Genomic DNA, 21,826 nt, shown 5'->3' with positions numbered 1-21,826 from the left:
GCCGCGTATGGAGGCACGTTGCTCACTGCCAACACACAAGATGCAGAATCTAAAATTTTTCCACTAGCATACTGCATAGTTGATTCTGAGAACGATAAATCGTGGGAGTGGTTCTTAAAAAAAATAAGAGAAGCATTCGGGGTTCGAGAATGTCAATGCCTAATATCAGACAGACATGAAAGCATCATCAAAGCAACTAGGAAAGTGTTCCCTGAAATAACACATGGCTACCGCATCTTCCACCTCTTGTCGAACCTCAAAACAAAATTCAAGAAAAATGCAAAGCATTTCGTAGTGCCATTCTTTGCGAGTGCAAAAGCTTACACGAAATGGAGTTTGAATTCCATATGAGGGAGCTAGACAACTTGGATAAGCGCATAAGACCGTACTGGAGAAAATTGGCCATGAAAAATGGTCAAGGTATCATTCGAGAAAACAACGGTGAAAACTAATAAGGAGGATAAAATTAATGATATGTTCACCTATTTATAGCGTTGTATTTGCGTTGTTTTTGCGTTGCGTTGGAGTTTTTTTTTCCAAAAGTAGAACTATGACGAAACTCGTCCAAATTGTAGGTACTCTACCATGACATCAAACATAGGCCGAGGCACCGAACTCGGCAAATTTAGCGACAAGGGAAACACCGGTGACAACATTAATGGAGTGCTTCGAGGGCACAAATGCAAGAGTGGACATACAATAATAGAAAGGAGGCACAAAAATGCACAACAAGGCTGACACCATCATCTGAGAAAAAACTCATAGGGAACTATGTACAGTCATTGCGACTAACAGTAAGTTCGGATTATCGTTCGCATAAAGTAAAATTAAAACAGTTGTGTTTGCATAGTTGTTTGGTTGTTTTAAAGTTGGTTTAAAACTTGCAGGTGAAACCAAAGAAACCGTAACACTGTTTGAGGTGATAGATGAATACAGAACAAGAATAGTAAACTTGAAGGAGAAGACGTGCACATGCAATAGATTTCAAAAAGATGAAATGCCATGTAACCATGCAGTCGCCGTCATGAAGGACTTGAACATAAACACATACAACTACTGTGCACAATACTACACATCAAAAGCATGGCTGCAAACATATGAAGAAACAGTATACCCAGTTGGAAACGTAAGAGAATGGGAACTTCCGCATTTTTGAAGAAATCATAGTGTTGCCTCCAAAGGAGAGAATCAAGTACGGAAGGCCGAGGAAAAGAAGAATGGCAGCCGCTTCGGAAACAAAGAAACAAAACAAGTGTGGCAAGTGTGGACAAAAGGGACATAACAAAAAGACCACAGAAGAATTACAGCATAGAAGTGGAAACAACTACACATCAACCAAAAAACAACTATATTAAAACATTTAGAAAACACATACTGCATATTACGATTGGTTGTTACATACATTTTTTTATTGTGATTTTTTATGTGGAGAGATATTGATAATAGGGAATTGGTATTATTATCATTAATATACAAAAGAACATCAAATATTATAGATAACTAATTAAATGAGTGGAAGAAGGTTGAAATTAATAAGAAGGAAAAATAAACTACATAAAGTGATTACAAATGCAATTTAGTTGTTTATCAGATGGTTGTAATAAGGTTGTTAATAGTATGCTGTCATGAGTAAGAGTAAATATAAAGATTAAAAATCCAAAAATATGAACAAATTAAAAACCAATTCCAATTAAGAAAAAAACATGATAGAAACAACAACTTGTCTATGATTATGAACATAATCTGGTAATAGAAAAAACAAAAGCTACATAAAAAAAAAAGTAGTATTTCCAACAACAACCAATAGATAACTAAGACAAATTCTTCTTTGGACCCTTTGGAGGAGCCTCATCTTCACTATCAATAAATTCCACTTCTTTCATGCGAGCATACTTATAGAACAACACGACAAGCCTATCACGGTGTTTCTCAACATCAAATATGGGAGGAATCGGTTTCATATCAATAAAGTATTCGGCGAACGATGCAACGAAACAACCACAAATACCGCAAAACAACCAAAAAACAACGACGAGAAAAACTTAGAAAAGGAAAATAACATTACAAATTTTAAAAACATTTGAAAATAAAAAATAAAAACAACTTACTTAGAGGTTTGTTGAGGCAAACCATCAACCTTAACAACTTCGAAAGGGTCTAAACAAATCGGTTTGTTTTCCTTTTTGAACTCATCAAACAAAGCAAAAAAGTGGGGCAACAACACCGCAAATGGGCCGACAAGCTTTGATGGCGAGACTATCTTTCATAGCAGTCGACAAGGAGTTGTACATGTACACACGCCTTTCCTCAATATTCAATCGACCAAGAATCCAATGTGATTCAGTCTCCATATGGATGATAAAGAAAACATGATCGCACAAATGCCAAGGGGAACCACATAACATTTTTCTACCTCTTATATAATCAGCAATGGCATGTCAAGTGCGATTATCAAAGAAAGATTTTTTTTCGTGCAATAAATTTTTCATACAAAGCATGAATGGTTTTGAAGAATAAGCAATCGGTGGTTGTGAACTTAACCTTTGGCTCCTTTGCATACTTTCCTTTTTTACGTAGATAGTAAAAAATGATGTCCAGATGCTGAACAATAAAAAATGATAAATGTTGGAAAATCAGAAAATGAATTATATTTCAACAACTTAAAAACAACCAACAAACAACATGAATAAAACTATAGACTGAAATTTTTGAAAAAAATCAAAAGAAAAAATAAATTAACTTACGTAATTAGTCAAACATTGGCCAGGATATGCAAGCTTGTGGAACCACATCTTGGTTGCAACATCTTCCACGCCAAAACGAAAAGGGGGAACAATCTTATCCTTACCCTTCAAGTAAACCTTCTCCTTATCATGCCTAACATTTTTAAAAAAAAAAGTGAAACATAAATAGTAAAGTAAAAAAGAAAAAATACAAAAAAACAACAAAGGTGCTGAAAATAAACACTTACGGATCTTTCTTCGATCGGCGTCCTTCACCAAGCCACAAGTCAAAATCAATCTCGTCTTTATGTTCTACATCTTCACCAATCTTATCATCGAGAGGACACAACCCAGCCACATACTTAACAACTCCATAACCGTAACCATCTTTAGAACTAGAAATGGAAGAGTCATACTCCATAAACGGAGACGTCAGCGCTATGGGTTTCTTAGATTTCCTCTTGTCAACAAGAGGAGTTTCTTCAACGGGAATTGGGTCATCTTCAAGTTCAATGTTAGAATCAACATTGAGACCTGTTGCACCCATCTAATATATTTTTTCCACAAAAATGAAAGAAAATAGACAGTGTTAAACACAAAAAGTATGAAGAAACTAAAAAACAACCAAAAAAAAAAAAAAATATACCTCAAAACAAACAAGACGACGATCCGTAACCTCAACATTTTCAGAAACTGAAATCTGTTTACAAGGATCACCACCAATTCCATCTGAAGACATCTGTTTAAATATGGTATTAAAAAGGAATTAGAGCATGGTTAAAAAATAACAACCTTTACACAACCAAAAAACAACACAAAAGCAACATTACCATAAGCTCAACTGCTTTTACCCCGGACTGAACAGTAGCCTCAACATCTATTTGAGTAGGGCCGTCATTGAAATCAACGAAATTCTTGATACAGAAAATAAAGGAAAAAGAAAATGGAAAAAAGTGAAGTTATTTTTTGTGAAGTACTTGAACAACTTAAAAAAAACTACATAACAAAATAAAAACAACAAGTAAAATAATAAGACCAACAATAAATTCCGAACAACAAAATCTACAAACACAGCCATATAAATAACATAATAAATACAAATAAATAGTCTGAAAATAGTTGCAAATTTCTGAAAAATAAAACACAACAAGAGACATAACAATAACATAGAATTACAAGAGCACTACCTAAAACGGACTTACAACAAAATAAACCACACAAAGTAACTAAAACCTAGTTACATTGTCTACTTATCTACCTTCTCCTCACTATCAGTGGCATCATCATCACTGCCATTATCATTTTTTTCTTTTGAGTCAGAATCTTCATCGGGTTGATCATCCTTCTCTTCACCTTCACTACCCTCCCCTTCGTCATCACCCATAACATTCTCTTCTTCATTTTCATCAGTTTCTTCAGATTCATTTAAATCAAAAATTGGAAGAGTCACTGCCTTTTTCCTATATTGAAATGACATATTAAATTAGTATAAAACAACTTAAAAAAAACCGAAAAACAACTATTGAAAAACTAAAATACCTTGGCATAGGAATCGGCAAAAACAGTAGAAAACTGTGTCTGCATTGAAGCCATCTGAGCACCAAAAGAAACAACCGTGCGTACACAAACTCTTTCAACTCAACCAAATCGGATGAAATCTTCGTTGGGAAGTATGCAACGAATCGATCTTGACCTCCAACCCATGAAATTTCTCGAGAAAAGGCCTCAAGCTTGACGTAAATGTCACTCGAGCAACGAGTTGGCTCTTCGGGGACAGGAAGACTCTTGTAAGAGTTGAAGTCGGTGTCGAACTTGAAACCGCTTCGCTCAAAGCTTTGAACTCACCAGCCGTGGGCCTCATATTTGAAAGTTGCAGCTGACCAAAAAACACCAAAATTAAAATTTCAATTATAAAGATTAATAATAATAAAAAACAACACAAAAACAACTACTGAAAAACCAAATTACAACAAACAGATATACCTTATCTTTGGAAACATCAAAGATAGTAGTCTTCAAAACTTTGAAAGTAGGTTGACTATTGCATGTCCACTGAGTGATCCTTGGAATACGAGAGCTTTCCTTTTGGCAGTACTTACCTTTCATGTACTTACAACACTCGTAGAACCAAACTTGTAGAACATGAGGACAACCAATCAGAGTGTAAAAAACACTCGGCCTCTTTCCCGAACTCTTTGCCTTCCTAACCCCGTCAACCCAACTATCAAGCTTACCCTTCAATGAGGAAATAGTCAATTCAAAAGAACTCCGGCCCCAAGCAAATTCATTGTACCTCCCACTATCTACAACATCTAAAATAGACTTGGGTACATTTTTATGCTTAGTGCCACTAAGCAAGAACCACTCCACGAAATACAAAACTCGCCAACTTCACAAAGCATCCTCATCGAATCACCCCACCTCTTGGTGGTAAAACATTCCCTACCGTATTCCTTAGTGATAGAGGACGAAGTTGGCCAATATCTTTCACAAAGACTATTAACCTCTTGCTTAAAATCTAAGACACTACAAATACCTTCACAGCCTAACCCAATAATCAATGCAAATTCCTCAATGCTAAACCTAAGCCTAACACCGCGTATCATAACCCACAACTCGGCATCATTAGGTTGCCGAACCTCTCGAGCAACAACCCATGAAACACTTGGGGTTGAACTTTAAACTCGGGAAGGTCAAGGAAATGACCAAAACAGTTTTTGAAAAGATTTCAAGCCGTACATCCGAAAGACAAGATTTAATGTTCTCTATCACTGGAAAGTAGCGAGTGGAAAAGGCTTTAGCAATGAACAGATTCTTCTGGTCATATATATAATCCCATTCCTGTAGCAATATAAACAAAATAAATCAGGACAAAAACAAAAAAAACTAAAAAAAAAATAGAAAACAAATAATAAAAATAATATTTTTTTTTTTTAAAAAAAGACACCTTAGCAGGATTTTTCTTTGGTAGGTCAAATCCTTCAACCTTCACTGAGGTCCTAGCATGGACCTGCAACAAAAAAGAAAAACAAAAGCAACAAATCTTAGATACAATAACAATGAATATATGAAAATGTAGTAACCAAATTACGACGATAAAAAACCTAAAAACAACGTTTTCCTAAACCCTTACAGTATGATAAATGTAAGAGATAAACAACTTTCAAAAAAACATAAACAACTAAAATAAAACAACACTGTACAAACTCGTTGTTATGAAATTTCGAAAATGGTAGTCGAAAATAGTAGTGTGACAAACAACCGAGAAAACTCGACAATAAACATATACAAAACTAAAGAATAAACTGAAAGATCTGGTTGCAATTGAAATTAGTAAAATGCTTTTCAATACCAATAGTGTGTAAAACAACCGAAAACAAATTCACAAAAAACATATAACCAACCAATGGGGAAAAGCAACTCAAAACTGTGACAAAATACGAATTGAACTGGGTTTTTTTTCAACAACCAAACAACAACTGAATAAAAACAACAAAACAACATCAACCACAATACAGGACAGAAATACATAAAGAACACAAAAAAAACATAAAAACATCCTAATAAACACCTAAACCAGTGACCTAAAAAGCTCATGTAAAAATTAACACAATAAAATGAAACCAAGCAAATTTAAATTACCTTTGATTTAACTTTGGGCTTTTGGTCCTCACCATGCACTTCATCCTCAAAATCGGAATCTGAGGAAACCTAGAACAAAAAATGGGGAAAACTTTAAATCATCAAATGAGGAAAATGAGGAAACCAGAAATAAAACAACCAGAAAAAAACTAAAGAAAAATTTAAAAACAACAAAGAGAAACTTACATCGCGTGCAGACTTGGAAATTTTTGCTCTCTTAGTCTTAGGAGCATCTACTTTAACAGGAAGGGCTCTTTTCTTAGAGGCCGATGTCTCTGGAACATCAGCCACTAAATTTTTAGCAATTTTTTTTAACCCCATTTTAGGTTCGACTTTGGAAGTAACAGCTGGAGCCTTCTTCGATTTTTTAGAAACTTTCTTCGCCGGAGATGGTGATTTCGAACCACTTCTAGTGGTTGCCATTTATATAGAAAAAAATAGTGGAGGATGACAATGTAGGTTGAGGAAAACGTGGGTGAGGGCTTGGAGAAGGTGATCGTGGGAAGAAGAAATGGGTTAGGGCTTGAGAATGGTGATCGTGGGAAGCTACGGTTTGAAGAGTGGAAGAATCAGAGAAATGAAAAATTCAAAAAAAAAAAATAAAAAAGGAGTTATGAGGTGGCGTGCGTGTACGTGTGTAAGGAAGAAGGGAAAAGGTAATTTTGTAATTATGAAACTTTTTGAAAAGTAAAATTGAAAAATGTAAAAGTTAAAAAAGTTTAAAAAACCGTGTATTGATAAAAATGTAAAAAAGATGTCAATTTTGACATGAGGTGTAAAAATCTCTAAATTTAATAGAATAGAAGACACAGATTCAATTAAGGGAAAAAAAATTAATAATAATAAAAAAAAGGACACAGACTCAAGAGTTGATTTGAACGGTCAACAGTCATGGTTTACTATCCTCTGCATTACTTCTAGCCATACTTTAGTGGGGTTTTTCCAAAGGATCATGAATCAAGATCATGATCACCTGTTAAAAATTGATGTCTCTTACCCTGTTAAATTTGTCAAAGTTTAAGTATAAATTAATTTAATTTATATTAAATATGTTAACTAATTTTATTAATTTTATTAGAATTTTAATTTTTTAAAAAATAAAAAATTAATTGAGGTGTTAAATTTTAATTAGTTTAACAACCGAAAATTTTGATTTAAGGATCATACACGTTTTTAAACATCATAGAGAAGCAAAGTATTTTTTTTTTTAAGAAATATATACGATCTCCTCACAAATACGTGTGGGGCCAGTAACATCTGCATAGGGTATATATACAGCCCACAAAAATACCTTGTAGAAACTGAAAATATTAAAATAACGAGAAATGGAGTGGAAAAGAACTAAGAAGAAGAAGTAGAAAGTGCATATTCCCGCCAAAATAAAAAAAGTGAGGAGAGAGCAATTAGCAAACAAGAGGAGGGGCGGCGAGTTGCTGTCCCAACTGCCCGTGGCAGATACAACATCACGGTATTCGAGTTCCCTGGTAGCCACGTGTCCATCTCAATCATCTAAACTCTCCACGTAACCCCCCCTTCGTTTCAACACTCTCTCCTTTATGGACACTTGTTAACCCCCACAAAAATTTTGTACTTCCTCAATTTCCATTATCAAACAACCAATTTCCCTCTCTCTTCAACTCTTGCCAGACTGCCACTACATTATTTTCATACCCACCTCTAATGGAGGTTCCACAGGGGTTTCTGGCCGGCCTATGGAGCTTCATCTCATTCTTGCCTTTCTTCTTATTGCTTTTCACACTTGGCCTCCTCAAAGGTACGTACCTATCTAAATTTTACCATCTTTCGTATCTTTTCACTACTTTACTTTCATATATTTCTTTGGAAAATGATGGTGTAGTTTACATTACACCTGTAGTGGATTCTTTTCGTTTGCTTTTTTCTTGGTATGGATTGATGTGAGATAGCCAAACTGTTTTTTGAGTTATTTTCTATGTTGCGTTTCAGCTGCAATAATAGGGCCAATCGTGGTAGCTATCATTGTGGTTGGGAATTCAGCTGTGATAATTGGTCTTTGGCCTGCTCATTTTATCTGGACTTATTACTGTGTGGCAAAGTCAGTGAGCTTCTCTTCTCATATTTCTTTTTTCTTTTTCTTTTTTTTTTCATCATTTTAAATGTTTATGTTAATGTTAGTATGAGAGTCGCAAAGTTGTTTGTGACGTTGTCCTAATAATTTCAGGAGCAAGAGACTTGGGATGGTTCTGAAGGTTCTTGCTTTGGTATTACTGCCAGTCCCTTCAGTCCTCTGGCCATGTATTGGGATTGTTGCAAGTGTTTTGGGTGGAGTTGGGTATGGTGTTTTTGCTCCTCTTATTGCTACATTTGAGGCTAAGGGTCATAACTTCAGTGAAAAATTCTTCCACTGCTTTGCTGTATGTTTCTTTTTCTTTTTTTTAATACTATGTTCTTTCTTTCTTTGCTAGAAGTATAGTTTGGTTACCGAAGCTAACACTATACAAATTGACATTTGACTGACAACCTATGGTTACTGAGATATAATGTGATTAGTTTAAGGGTCTTACACAAATTGTATTTAGTTGTAAGTTTCTCTGTTATGGCTTTGGATGGTCTATAGTAGGATTTATACATAACATAAGTAGTAAAAGTGTAGATTTTCATTTTGCTTGGCCATCCCACCATCATCAGCAAAAGTTGAATAGTTGCTTCTAATCTTGTATTATTAAGCGAATTCATGCCAGATGATCATAATAAGGCTTTTTAGAAGCACAATCATGAGCTCTCTTTTCTACCAGGATGGTTGTTGGTCTACTATCAAGGGAAGCTGCATTGTGGTTCTAGATTTAATAGATTTTTGCTTCCACTCTTATTTCTCCTACATGGATGAATTAATTGCTCAAATACCTGAGGATGAAAAGCCAATGGAGATCAAGTAAGAAATTCTATTTTATTTCATTTCATTTGATTTGTTTACAAGAACTTGAAACGTGGAAGTAAAACCTCTAGATATGTTATTTGTTCTATGATAGTGTCTCAAAATTGCCAAGCTGTTTGTTAGTCTGCTTGATTGGTGTCGCAGTAGATGTCCCTTTGATTACAGCCGTTGCTTTGTGGAAAAGTCCATACATGTTGTTTAAAGGTTGGAAGAGGCTTTTAGAAGATTTGATTGGCAGAGAAGGGCCTTTCTTAGAGACGGTGTGTGTACCATTTGCTGGCCTTGCCATTATCTTATGGCCTCTGGCTGTTGTTGGAGCAGTGATGGGTGCTATTGTCTCTAGCTTCTTTCTGGGGCTATACAGTGGAGTTGTTGTTCATCAGGTCTGCTAAGAAGCATCTTTTGTTGTCTATTTATAGAGTTAATTATCTTAGTTTTGAATGTTATTGTTATGTTGTTAGGTTCTGTCAGTATTCGTATGAAAATTTATCTTAAAAGTTAGACAAATTTTCCAGGAAGACTCACTTTGTCTGGGACTTGCATTTGTCATATCGGTGGTCTCCTTGTTTGATGAATATGTAAATGATTTGCTCTACTTGAAAGAGGGATCCTGCCTCCCGAGGTACACGGTTGTATTATTATTGTGTGTTGTCAATTTTTGGTTACAACTCCTGTTGAGATGAAGAATGATCTAATAAACAATTTGTACATCTCACAATAGAATGCCTATTATTCTGTTTTTGGATTTTACTAATAAGATTTGCTTGTGACAGCCAGGCCTAAGTACAGTAGAGACGTTAACTCTGGTTCGGTCGGAGACAAGCTAGATGACAACCGCAACAAAGAAGCAAAAAATGGAAAGGATGATTCAATCACCTCAAAACTAGAGAGAGAGGGCTCACTCACTTCAAAACTTGTTTCAGAAGGTTCAAGAACATTGAAATGGGCAATTCAACAGTATAAACCAATGCAGGCAAGGACACTCCAAGATACAGAAAATCAATATTTTTTTTTCTGTGTACATGTGAAAATAATACTTCTGATTTTTTAATGTCAGGTGTGGGACTGGCTATTTAAATCTTGTGAGGTGAATGGCAGGATACTTATTCGCGATGGTTTGGTAAGTCTCAAGGACATCGGAGAATGCATTTTAACGGGTGATTGTAAGAAGTTAAGCGTGAAACTGCCTGCTTGGTCTATATTACAATGTCTGCTTAGATCAGCAAAGTGCCACTCATCTGGGTTAATGATCTGTATGTACCTTACTTTAACTTGTCCGTTGCTCATTAATGTTGATTTCTGTTCAGATCATGATTTACTTATTTATGTTTAATCGAATCACAAGCTGATGATGTGGAGCTGACGAGGAGAAATGGACCCAAAGACAAGGTGTTTGAGTGGTTCATTGGACCCCTGTTGATCATGAAAGAGCAAATAAAGGCTCTCCAGTTGCATGAGAATGAAGAAAACTGTCTGAAAGAATTGCTTATGAGAGGCAAAAATGATAAACCTGAGGAGTGGGACAGAACTTGCTTCCCTTCCACTGATAACGTTAAAAGAGCTCAATTACAAGCTATAATTAGAAGGTAAGTCAAGGTTAGCCACTTCTTAATTAGCTCAGGAGTTTGGATTGCTGGTATTGTAAGTCCTTATTCTCTATAAGCTTAAAACATGCATATTTTTTTTTACCAGACTGCAGGGTCTTGTTGGGTCAATTTCTCGCATACCGACATTCAGGCGCAGATTTAGGAATCTAGTGAAGTTGTTATATTTGGAAGCACTTCAAGATAGTGCATCAGCCAACCACATGGGAGTCATCTTCGAACCCAAAAATGGAAACGGGAGCTTAATTCTGAGAGACCAAACTCAAAACAGTGCAACTGAGTACAAGAACAACAATGTAGATATAGTTTGATGAAGAATGACCTTCGTGTTGCTAAGGAATACCATTTCCATTTGCCGTTTGTTTGAAAAGAACAGGACGTCCAGTTTCGGGTCTCTGAGATTGAACATGAAAACTTGGGTTCAGAATTTTAGCCTTGTAATCGAAATGTTACCACTCTTTCCTTGTTTCTTTCTTTCTTTCTGAGACATGTACATTGAAAATTATGGGGATATAGAGATTGAAGAAAATTTATAAGAAATGTTGTGAAAAACTAAAACAATCAACAAAGATAAAAGAACACCTGGTGAACCACCAGAAATCGATTCCAACAGGAGCATTTTTCTCTCTCCACAGCCATTTTTGCAGTGCTCCCTTCTCTGGGCGTGGGTATTTTTTTATACAATTACAAGTCTCGTATGCCAAGGAGAATCTTAACTGAAATACCTACTTGACCAACTCAACAATAACTAATCATAACAACCCTATTTCTTCAGGTCTAAACAGGAACAGTAAAACAAGAAACAACCTCCACAGTTTATATTACGTCTGCTTTTTGTTTTCTTTCGTAAAATGGAATTATCTCAATCAACAGTTTAATTTAAATTTGGATTTACATCTTTTGAGAATGATATAATGATATTAAATTGAGTTTTAGACAATATGGATAAGAATAAACCAACCAAGTCAAATATCGAATTTGATTCCTTCTTTTATCTCTCATGAACGTATATATTTTTAATATGATAAATTGGGATTGCACCACTGAATCATCATTATCAATAAAACAATTCTAAAGTCTAAATAAAATGACTTGATTTTATATCAATTTACGAATAAAATGAGATAAGTATTCAGTTATTTTATTTAATTCAAATACGTATGGGAACCACTGATATTTAACCCAAAATGGCATACAAAAAAAACAGTTTCATATTCAAGAGTAGAAAATCAAACAGCTGTGTACAAAATACAATAAATCAATATTAATTAAAATATAAATATAAAATTTTCTACTCCCTTCTGTTTCGGAGTCCTATTTATTTACAACCTCAATATAGAATTTTCCCTCTAAATAACTAACTTCATATTTTTATGACACAAAAACTAAAAGAAAAAGAAAAAGAGAAAATAAAATTTCATTTTCCAAGTTTCAACATCAAAGGTCAAAAATCTTCTTTCTGAGTCTCTCATTGTTCTTCTAGGTTCCAAATCTTATCAGGTTCTTCTTCAATAAAGAGATTTTATGAGGAGTTAATACAAATATTTAAAGAAAAAAATCATCAAGCCTTTCAGTTTTTCTTTTCTTTTCTTTTTTTTTTTTTTTTCTGTTGTAAATTTCAGAGCAGATAGCATAAGGAAATCTGTATGAACATAAAACGATGTCGTTTAGTCGGTCATTACGAGGTCATCACTCGTTGAACCAGGCGCCACCATTAGCAGAGAAAATCACAGATGAACCGATTACCTCGAGAACGGCACAGAGCACGGTGACCTGCGTTTACATGGCCAATATCTCCGGCTACTGGCGGAAGGTAACGGTGACCTGGTGCAAAAACCTGATGAGCCATTTCTTCAACATCGCCATCCAGAGCATAGACGGCGATTTCCATTGCCATACCTGCAAAATCGACCTCAAACCTTGGCATTTCTGGAGTAAGAAAGGTTTCAAATCGTTCGAGATCGAATCCAATAACTCCATCGACGTATACTGGGATCTCCGATCAGCGAAATTCTCTGCCGGACCGGAACCCTGCACCGATTTCTACGTAGCATTGATATGCGACGATGAGGTGGTGCTCTTAATCGGCGATATCAAGAAGAAAGCATACAAGAGGACGAAATCGCGGCCAGCGCTAATCGACGCGGTTCTGTTCTACAAGAAGGAGAACGTGTTCGCGAAGAGAACTTTCTCGACGCGAGCGAAATTCGACGAGAGAAAGAAGGCTCACGAGATCGTAGTTGAGAGTTCAACGGCGGGGCCTAAAGATCCGGAGATGTGGATCAGCGTGGATGGGATCGTGGTAATCCATGTGAAGAACCTTCAATGGAAGTTTCGAGGGAATCAGACAGTGGTGGTGGGTGGGAATGGGAATAGTCAGACGGTTCAGGTGTTTTGGGATGTGCATGATTGGTTGTTTGGGAGTCCTGGGAATGGACATGGGTTGTTCATCTTCAAACCAGGGATTGCAGAGATTGAGGAGAGTGAGATGGAAGATAGTGGGCATGGGAGTGAAAACGGAAGCTTGTATTATTCCACCATTAGTAACTCCAATACCAGTGAGTTTTGTCTTTTTCTTCATGCTTGGAAAATTGAGTGAAAAGAAGAAGAAAGAGAAATTATTTGAATTTGATCTTACTTTGTGGGTGGGTGGGTGTTTGTTTATACAACAAAATATTAAACGTGGAAGCCCCTTTTGTTACTAACTAAACAAAGTTGTAACTTGTAAAGAATTTTTTATTTTTTATTTAAGACTCAGAATTTATATACAGTATTTTATACATAGAAAAAAATTATTGGAAAATTCTGTGGTACAGGTTTTTTTTTTTTTTTTTTTTTTTGTAGTTATTAAAATATCATGTAATTTGCAAAATTTAGAAAAAATTAACAGGATGAAAATAAAGTTCAAACAGTCTTTATTGTACGAGTATCTTTTTTATTTTATATACGAGTAAAATATATTATTTTAACATTACATTTTATATTATAAATTATTTTAAAATTTTTAAAATTTTACAAGATAATCTTAGACCATCTCTAATTAATGGTATAAATTTTGTGCTCGTTCTGGCTCAAAAATAAGTCTATATTATATTTGACCTAAATTTTATAGAAATTAACTTTATTTTTGGTACAGATGTGTACAAAAAATTAACAAAAACATTAAATTTTGATTGGAAATGTATAAAATTTTATTAAATATATAAATAAAATGTAAAAAAGTTATTTTTTTTTTTTTTGAATAAAAATCATAAGATCTATTAATTAATAAATTCGTTCAAAACAATAGAACGCACTTCAGAGGAACATTCCTCCAACTGAAGCACACGATTTGTAGAGAAATAAGAGTCTCTTGCCAATGAGCTAACTTATTTGTAGATCGTTTTACAAAACACAAATCAACAAAAGATAAAGCCAAAAGCAAATTTCGAACATCTTGAACAATTAGACCAAACTTTGAAGGTATAAAAATACCGCTCTAAATCGCTTGGACACACGCCAAGCTATTTGTTTCTAACTTGACTCTATCCCACGAATGAGTTGCAATTGTTGAGCCGAACCGAACCACTCTCATCAGACGACTACTCTTGAACCCCTCACAGACGACTGAAGACGACTGCTGTTGAAACCCCTCACAGATGACTGAAGACAGTATGTATTATCAATTGATTAATCGTATTAATTTGTTCTTTTTAATGTAAAAAAGTTATTAATTACATTAATGAGTGGCAAAATAATAAATAAAAAAAGTGATATTTATTATAGTGTAAAATTCTGAGCATACTATATTTTTGTCCTAAATTTGGCACAACTCTTAATATGTGCCAAATTTAAACCACACTATACACTACTATTGGAGTTCAATTTTATGAATATAGGTTAAAAAATAGGGGTTTTTTTAATATTATACCTAAAAATGATTTTATTTATAAAAATACCTTTAAGAAAATTATTTGCACAAATACCGTTGTGCCACGTCAGCTTACATACCAAAATTTAAAATAATTACCGAAAATAGAAAAAACTGGAAAAATCTCGTTTCCAAAAATTTTTGCTTTTTGGGAGTTTTGAAAAAAGCAATCATTTAGTTGCTTTTGATTTAAATAAGATATCAATTGGTTACTTTTTCATTAAAAAATTTATTTCAGAATTGTAACATATATAAATAATAAAATAATCATTTTAATATGTGAGAAATATAAAAGGACGATTAATATTAAAAGAAACTTTTTTGTTTCTTTTTTATAATTTTAGACTATATTATGTTATTTTATTGTTTAAGATACCTTAAGGTTACTTTATTTTTTTTAATGTAACTCATATGATGTTGTAGATACTATTTAATTTATTTACAACTTATTTTATAAACTTATTAAAATATTTTTATATAATCTACAAATATAAAAATAAAAAAAATATATATTTTTTAGTAATTTATTTAATATATAAACAAAAGGAAGAGAAATTATTTTTTTAATATCAACAATATAATGTAAGAAATGTTGTAAAATTGAAAAGCCTCAGAAAATAAAAAAAAAACAAGTTGAAAAAGAAAAAAAAAATGGTGATATGCGTGCGTGTGAATGGAGAAAAAGACAAAAAAGAACATGTTGATGTGTAGTGCGTGAAATGAGAAAGAGAGAGAAAGAAAACACAAAAACAATGAACAATAGTCTTGGTATGCCCATTCCGGTATTAACATTAATAAAAAAGCTGACAAAAAATTCCTAAATAATTTTAAATGAACGTGTTAATATGCAATTATTTCTAAAAAATACTTATACACTATCTTTATAGCATTTTATTAGAGATGTCCTTAAATAACTACAATGTACACGACAATAAGAAAAAATGGACTAAAAAATTTTCTTGGATGCCAAGTACATCGGTGCACGGTGCACTCTTCTTTGGGATGAAGCACCACCTTGTACTATAATTACACCAGTGGTATCCGATTCTACTACGAAGTGGCATCTTATGAATAATTAGCATTTTTTAAAAAAAAATAATTATTAAATTTAATATGTAAGACCTCAAATTTAATTTCACTAATAGCCATATAACATTTTATGGTGGTATTGGATATCACTAGTGTGGCAACCTTTATGATAGGACGCTTATTTCAATTATTAAATTAGTTTGCTGAAATATCATTATAGCAACTAGGTGTTTTAAGAAAGTCGTATACTTATAGGTATGTGATTGTTTTTTAACAAACTTTCTTTTTGTAACTAACTCTTTTTTTTTCAAATTTTCTCGTTTCTCTCCCTTTAATTAAATAGAAAATTATATTTAAGTTAAAAATTTTATTTCAGATCAATTTAAACTAGAATAATTTTCAAGATATATTTTAATTTATGTTATTAATTACTTTTTAATAAGTTTTGAATTGTATTTTTTTAAATGCATATATTTTGAAATTTAAAAAAAATAGATGAAAGTTGAAAATTGATTATTTAATTAATTTTAGATCAATTTAATTAAAAAGTCATTAATGATTTATTAAAATGAATAGACTAAAATATATTATATTATAAAATAGAAAATAATAATTAGTTTATGAAATATCTAGATAGTTGTTTTCTGAATAGACTTTTGGTATTTTTGTTGGAAATTATTTTACCAGGATCTTAGATCTACTCACAAGTATGTTTATTAACATCCTAAATATGAACTTTCTAAAACGATGAAATAAACACATATAAAGTTTAGGAAACCTTACATTGGGTGCAGCGGAATAATATGACTCCTTCCGTTCAGATATCTAGCCCTTGATTCCTTTCTGTAGCAGAGCATTATCAATATCTGAACCTGGATCTCTTTCTCTGAATCTTTGATGCTGAAACTCCTTTTTGCTGAAAGTCTTTCTTCACGATCTTCCTCACTATGATTGAGGTATCACTTGCTGTGTGTGGGCACTACTCATACACTAAGGATTTTCGAAATTTAAGGAAGAAGAAAGAGGGAGTGGGTTCGGCCAAAGATAGGGAGAGAGAAGGCTCAGGTTTTTCTGATTCAGAAAGTGTCAAATGAAAAGTGTAGAAATTTTAGTGTAATTTTCCTGAAGCCTTCACTATCTATTTATAGCATTCCACTAGGGTTAGGTTTGAATTATTTGGCATTAAAATAATGAAAATATCAGTTTAAATTTCCTACAAAAGTGGCAGGCCCTATGCTAGTGGATTTGGGCCTTACTTTTTGCAATTTTGCAGTTTTACCTTTTCTGCATCTGATTTTCTCAAAAACGCCAATTTTCTAATTCAACCATTTAAATGCCAATTCTAACTATTTAATAACTATAAATAATTATTAAATAATATTGTCATTTATCATATTTATTAATTGAATCATACAAAGTATCATAATGAACAATTATGCCCCTATAAACTCTTTCTTTACAATTTTGCCCTTACTTAGTGAAAATTTCACAAATAGACATAGTCTAATTTGAGAATTATAATTGATTAATCAAAACCAAATACATGGGTCTTACAAGCAATATTATCTCAACTAGTGCGGGGACCGTGGGTCTATATAACCGAGCTTCCAATAAGTAGATCAAGAATTTAGCACTAAAATTCACTAACTTATTAATTCTTCGTTGAATCCACGCATAGAACTTAGAATTGCACTCTCAGTATATAGAATGCTCTATATGTTCCACCATATAGATGCATCATTAGTTATCCATTGTTATAATCCTAATTTGATCATTGATCCTCTATATGAATGATCTACACTGTAAAGGGATTAAATTACCGTTACACCCTACAATGTATTTATTCCTTAAAACACTTGACCCCGTATAAATGATATTTCAGCTTATGTGAAATGAGTACTCCAACATTTATGTTCGTTTGGTCAAGCTCGAAGGAGATCATCCTTTGCTTACTATTCGCCAGATAGAAGCTATAGATTCCATGTTTATGATAGTGCTCCCACTCAATTGCACTACCGTGTTCCCAAAATGTACGTATCACCCTGACCTAAAAGTAGGCTTAACTAACAAATCAAAGAACACGAATAGCCTCTCGAGATTGAGCCTAATCATATCAGGATTAAGATCATTTGATCTAGGATCAACTAGGCGATATTGACTTGAATAGATATTACGGTAAGTTTAATAAATCTAAGTCAAAGTTCAATATCGGTCCCTTCCGATGCATACTCCATGCATCCAACCTGAGCTTTACTTTAACCAGTGTTCTAGAAAGAACATAGTATTTCTCCAAATACAAGTAAACTCTTGTTGTAGATTATCATATCAGTAAAACCCTATGTCTGATAAATCTAGGAAACTTTATTCACATAGTCATGTTTACTTTCCAATGTGTTGACGACACAATAAACAGGATCAAGTATGTGAAAAGGGTTTCAGATGAATTTATACATTATGTACATATAATCATGAAATAAATCATGTGAACCATGCAACATTAAATGTTATTTCTGATCTATATTAATAAGTAAATCTGATTATATTGAAATGAGTTTTATTTAGGGCATAAAACCCAACAATTTTTTATATATATTTCATTAAATAAAAAATTAATATTTAAATTAATTTTATTCAAGATACTTAAATATTAGATATTTTTTTTCAAGAAATTTAATTAAATTGAAAAATTATATTTATGTTATAAATTAATTTAATAATTTTAGACCAACATAAATTAGAATAATTTTTTAGGATTTATTTTATGTAATTCCGAACATATATTTTTTTTAAATACATTAGATTTTGAATTTAGTCATGTATATTTATTAAAAAAAAAAATTAAATTTGAGTTGAAATTAATTTTAATTAATTTTGGCACAACTTCAATTAAGTAATTTTCATAAAATTTATTGAAAATTAATACTAAGATGGAAAATAATTTTATTTATTTTCGAATCTATCTAAGTATAATTTTATAAATATTTTATTAAAATTTATATTTAGAGTTATCTAAATTAGTAATTTTAATCAAATAAATATATATTAAAATAAATAGATTACAATAGATATCAAATGAAAATACATACTTTAATTTTTCATTAGATTATTTTAAAATTAATTTAGAAAAATACATTTAGTTTGAAGAAAAATTCTAGATAGTAATTTCTAGTAACTAATTTATATTTTCTAATATTTAATTAAATAGAAAAAAAAATTAAGTTAAAAATTTTTAATTAATTTTAGACCAACTTAAATTAGGATATTTTTCTTAGAACTTAAAAATAGAATTAATAATTAAGTTGATTTTATTCAAGATACTTAATTATTTATTTCTATTTCAAGAAATTTAATTAAATAGTGGAATATATTTAAGTTGAAAGATAGTTTATTAATTAATTTTAGATCAACCTAAATTCGAATATTTTTCTTAGATATTTAATTAAAATTCATATTTAAGTTGATTTTATTCAATATGCTTAATTATTTATTTCTATTTTGATAAATTAATTAAATAGAAAATTATATTTAAGTTAAAAATTTGTTAATTTCAAACCAGCTTAAATTAGAATAATTTTCAGAATATATATTTATTTTATTTTAATAATCAATTTTTTCTCACATAAATTTTGAAATACATTTATTTTAAATGTAGATATTTTGAAAATTTTCAATTTTGAAAAATAGATTAAAGTTAAAAATTAATTTAATTAATTTTAGATCAACTTAAATCAAGTAATTTTCATAATGTTTTATTAAAATAAATAAAATAAAAATATATTATATTAGAAAATTAATAATTAGTTTATGAATATCTAGATAGATATTTTCTAGGACTTTTGATATATTTCTAGTTATATTTAATTAAATAAAAAAATTTAATGTTTCAGTTGATTAGTTCAAGACACTTAAATATTTGATTTTTTTTAATTAAATATGAATATTATATTTATGTTAAAAATTAATTTAATTATTAATTTTAGATTAACATCAATTAGAATAATTTTTTCCAGATTTATTTTAATTTATTTTAATGTATAATTTCAAAAATGTATTATTTTTTAAATACAGTGGATTTTAAATTTAATTGAGATATATATATTTATAGAAAATTAAATTTGAGTTGAAAATTAATTATTTAATTAATTTTGGATCAACTTAAATTAAGTAATTTTCATAATATTTGTTGAAAAAAATTAATACTAAGGATGAAAAATAAATTTTTTATTTTTCAGATTCTCCTTGGATATAATTTTATAAATATTAAATTAAAATTTATATTTAGAGTTATCTAAATTAGTAATTTTAGTTAAATAAATATATCAATATTAAAATAAACAGATTAAAATATATATCAAATGAAAATATAAACCCCTTAAAATAATGAGCTTTAGTTATAAGGATATTCAATCTCCATTATTGGTTCTACATAGTTCTTGTTTTAGTGAGATTCATCCCTAATAGATGTTCATTCATTAACAATTTAACTCCGTAAAATCTTGAAAGATAAAAATTATTGTAAATCTTTTATTCTTAGTAACGTCTACCATAATAGTGGTTGCTAAGAGTAGGACTTACAAAGTATGAAACAATAGTGGAAGCTCAAAAGATAGAATGACCTTGACTCTCGCCTAAACGGGGCAACGCTGAATTCTTATCTTGATCGAATAAAAGGTTGCTAGAATGATATCCATTTTAGATGAGTTGACTACTCCATTCAATGAATGATATATTTGACTCTCGCCTAAACAGGACACTGTAACAGTTTGTTAGAAACCTTGGAAATTATTTAAGATGTGTTTGTTTTGTATTTTTACATGTCTTTATTAATTGCTAAATGTATGATAATTTCTGAATATGTATGAATTAATATTGAATCATGTTATTTTCTGTTGCTAATTATTGTAGTATAATTTTGAATTTTCATTGTTGGTCTAACTTAATTTGTTATTTTAATGGGACAAATCTGAAAGGATTGTCATCTGTTAGACAAACATAATAGTGTTAGATCTCGACAGATTAGTATTTGTAATTGCAACATCAAGTTTTACATCCAAAGATGACAACTTAGACTAGTGTTTACAATATAAAATAATGAAGATATTTTATAAAATAAGAATAACTTTGACTATCGCCTAAATGGAACATCGTTGGATTCTTATTTTAATCAAAATTATCCTTTAATTTTCCTCTTAGTTTTTTTATTAAGAAATTGCTTAGATAGTATATCATTAGATAGATGGCTTATAAATCATATGCTTATGATGTCATTCTATTTTATATTTCAGACATTCTAACCGAAAACGATATAAATTATCGATCTTAGAATCTCTTACTTGTATATGCTTACTCAAAGCCAACTTAAGCTTAGAGTTAGATTAGTAGTGATGATCCAAGCTAGAATTATTACTCAAAATAAATTTGGTATAAATTTAAGTCTTTAACTTTAAATTTTAGATTCTAAATAGACATTTTTAATTTCAGTTTTCATAATACATTGGACAATACAGTATAACTTTCACAAGTTGTTTATATCCATTTTCTGTCAATGGATCCAAACTGTATGTTAATGAAGGGATTATGAGTTTTGTATTTTGTGACCAGATTCCACTTGGACTATTCTAAGAACTCTTTGTTGTAACTAGACCTAAGTCATCAAAACCACAACCACATAATACATCTATGACATTTGCATCTTGTTCATAGTGATTTTGACAAGTCATCCTCTGTAAAGAGAAAGCATGTCTATATCCACTTGAAAGTAGGATCATCAGTATTTGAACATATGTATGTACATTTAGGGGTGGATATGAGTTATCGTTATATTCTTCAGGCAATCACTCTAGATTTTACCTTATGCAAAGAAATTTGAAATGTTTGAAAATTTTCATGAATTTCTAACAATGGTAAAAACTATTAAGGTAAGTGGTTAAATATCTTGCAAACTGATACAGGTGGAGAAATCTTTGGTTATGTAGTTCAAAGATCATTAAGTTAAACTTTGAAT

At 31.4% G+C, this 21,826-nt stretch overlaps 5 protein-coding genes across 6 annotated transcripts; 2 read left to right on the top strand and 3 right to left on the bottom strand.

Annotated features, from left to right (window-relative positions):
* Positions 1 to 2,477: 2,477 nt before the first annotated feature.
* Positions 2,478 to 4,330, bottom strand: LOC133030268 (uncharacterized). The gene is made up of 5 exons (XM_061102828.1): positions 3,982 to 4,330; positions 3,554 to 3,637; positions 3,370 to 3,462; positions 2,972 to 3,270; positions 2,478 to 2,877 (listed from the first exon to the last, which is right to left on the bottom strand). The coding sequence occupies exons 1-5, from the start codon at positions 4,198 to 4,200 to the stop codon at positions 2,736 to 2,738; spliced, it is 837 nt and encodes a 278-aa protein (XP_060958811.1). The 5' UTR covers positions 4,201 to 4,330; the 3' UTR covers positions 2,478 to 2,735.
* Positions 4,254 to 5,329, bottom strand: LOC133030562 (uncharacterized). Its single transcript, XM_061103350.1, has 4 exons — positions 5,274 to 5,329; positions 4,707 to 5,112; positions 4,417 to 4,599; positions 4,254 to 4,316 (listed from the first exon to the last, which is right to left on the bottom strand). Exons 1-4 carry the CDS (start codon positions 5,327 to 5,329, stop codon positions 4,254 to 4,256), a joined length of 708 nt encoding a protein of 235 aa, XP_060959333.1.
* Positions 5,330 to 5,514: 185 nt separating this feature from the next.
* LOC133030269 (uncharacterized) lies at positions 5,515 to 7,682 on the bottom strand. 2 transcript variants are annotated; one of them, XM_061102829.1, is made up of 3 exons: positions 6,552 to 7,682; positions 6,366 to 6,434; positions 5,515 to 5,733 (listed from the first exon to the last, which is right to left on the bottom strand). In XM_061102829.1, the coding sequence occupies exons 1-3, from the start codon at positions 6,786 to 6,788 to the stop codon at positions 5,545 to 5,547; spliced, it is 495 nt and encodes a 164-aa protein (XP_060958812.1). In that variant the 5' UTR covers positions 6,789 to 7,682; the 3' UTR covers positions 5,515 to 5,544. The 2 variants fall into 2 exon arrangements, with proteins under 2 accessions (XP_060958812.1, XP_060958813.1); XM_061102830.1 differs by lacking the exon at positions 5,515 to 5,733 and having other exon boundaries at positions 6,005 to 6,434.
* Positions 7,683 to 7,858: 176 nt separating this feature from the next.
* LOC115698666 (uncharacterized membrane protein At3g27390) lies at positions 7,859 to 11,423 on the top strand. Its single transcript, XM_030625799.2, has 10 exons — positions 7,859 to 8,139; positions 8,331 to 8,439; positions 8,566 to 8,758; positions 9,140 to 9,276; positions 9,374 to 9,662; positions 9,795 to 9,901; positions 10,057 to 10,252; positions 10,337 to 10,532; positions 10,625 to 10,865; positions 10,972 to 11,423. Exons 1-10 carry the CDS (start codon positions 8,046 to 8,048, stop codon positions 11,192 to 11,194), a joined length of 1,785 nt encoding a protein of 594 aa, XP_030481659.1. The 5' UTR covers positions 7,859 to 8,045; the 3' UTR covers positions 11,195 to 11,423.
* A 641-nt stretch (positions 11,424 to 12,064) lies between these two features.
* LOC115698805 (uncharacterized) lies at positions 12,065 to 13,524 on the top strand. The gene has a single exon (XM_030625991.2). It carries the CDS (start codon positions 12,544 to 12,546, stop codon positions 13,480 to 13,482), a length of 939 nt encoding a protein of 312 aa, XP_030481851.1. The 5' UTR covers positions 12,065 to 12,543; the 3' UTR covers positions 13,483 to 13,524.
* The last annotated feature ends 8,302 nt before the right edge of the window (positions 13,525 to 21,826 follow it).

The sequence above is a fragment of the Cannabis sativa genome, chromosome 8 (genome assembly GCF_029168945.1).
Source record: "Cannabis sativa cultivar Pink pepper isolate KNU-18-1 chromosome 8, ASM2916894v1, whole genome shotgun sequence".
In the NCBI taxonomy this organism is placed as follows: Eukaryota; Viridiplantae; Streptophyta; class Magnoliopsida; order Rosales; family Cannabaceae; genus Cannabis; species Cannabis sativa.
The sequence above is the reverse complement of the archived record's forward strand: the minus strand, read 5'-3'. Positions and strand labels throughout refer to the sequence as shown.

Excerpts from the sequence above, each read along its gene's own strand:
- LOC133030268 (XM_061102828.1), bottom strand. The coding sequence starts at position 4,200 with ATGTCATTTCAATATAGGAAAAAGGCAGTGACTCTTCCAATTTTTGAT. Across the intron at positions 3,463-3,553 it reads TAAAAGCAGTTGAGCTTATG|ATGTCTTCAGATGGAATTGG; the intron begins GTAATGTTGCTT and ends ATATTTAAACAG. Across the intron at positions 3,271-3,369 it reads GTCGTCTTGTTTGTTTTGAG|ATGGGTGCAACAGGTCTCAA; the intron begins GTATATTTTTTT and ends AAAATATATTAG.
- LOC133030562 (XM_061103350.1), bottom strand. The coding sequence starts at position 5,329 with ATGATACGCGGTGTTAGGCTTAGGTTTAGCATTGAGGAATTTGCATTG. Across the intron at positions 4,600-4,706 it reads TTGATGTTTCCAAAGATAAG|CTGCAACTTTCAAATATGAG; the intron begins GTATATCTGTTT and ends TTTTTTGGTCAG. Across the intron at positions 4,317-4,416 it reads AGAAATTTCATGGGTTGGAG|ATGGCTTCAATGCAGACACA; the intron begins GTCAAGATCGAT and ends TTTGGTGCTCAG.
- LOC133030269 (XM_061102829.1), bottom strand. The coding sequence starts at position 6,788 with ATGGCAACCACTAGAAGTGGTTCGAAATCACCATCTCCGGCGAAGAAA. Across the intron at positions 6,435-6,551 it reads TTTCCAAGTCTGCACGCGAT|GTTTCCTCAGATTCCGATTT; the intron begins GTAAGTTTCTCT and ends TTTTTGTTCTAG. Across the intron at positions 5,734-6,365 it reads AGCCCAAAGTTAAATCAAAG|GTCCATGCTAGGACCTCAGT; the intron begins GTAATTTAAATT and ends TTTTTGTTGCAG.
- LOC115698666 (XM_030625799.2), top strand. The coding sequence starts at position 8,046 with ATGGAGGTTCCACAGGGGTTTCTGGCCGGCCTATGGAGCTTCATCTCA. Across the intron at positions 8,140-8,330 it reads CACACTTGGCCTCCTCAAAG|CTGCAATAATAGGGCCAATC; the intron begins GTACGTACCTAT and ends GTTGCGTTTCAG. Across the intron at positions 9,663-9,794 it reads GTGGAGTTGTTGTTCATCAG|GAAGACTCACTTTGTCTGGG; the intron begins GTCTGCTAAGAA and ends CAAATTTTCCAG.
- LOC115698805 (XM_030625991.2), top strand. The coding sequence starts at position 12,544 with ATGTCGTTTAGTCGGTCATTACGAGGTCATCACTCGTTGAACCAGGCG.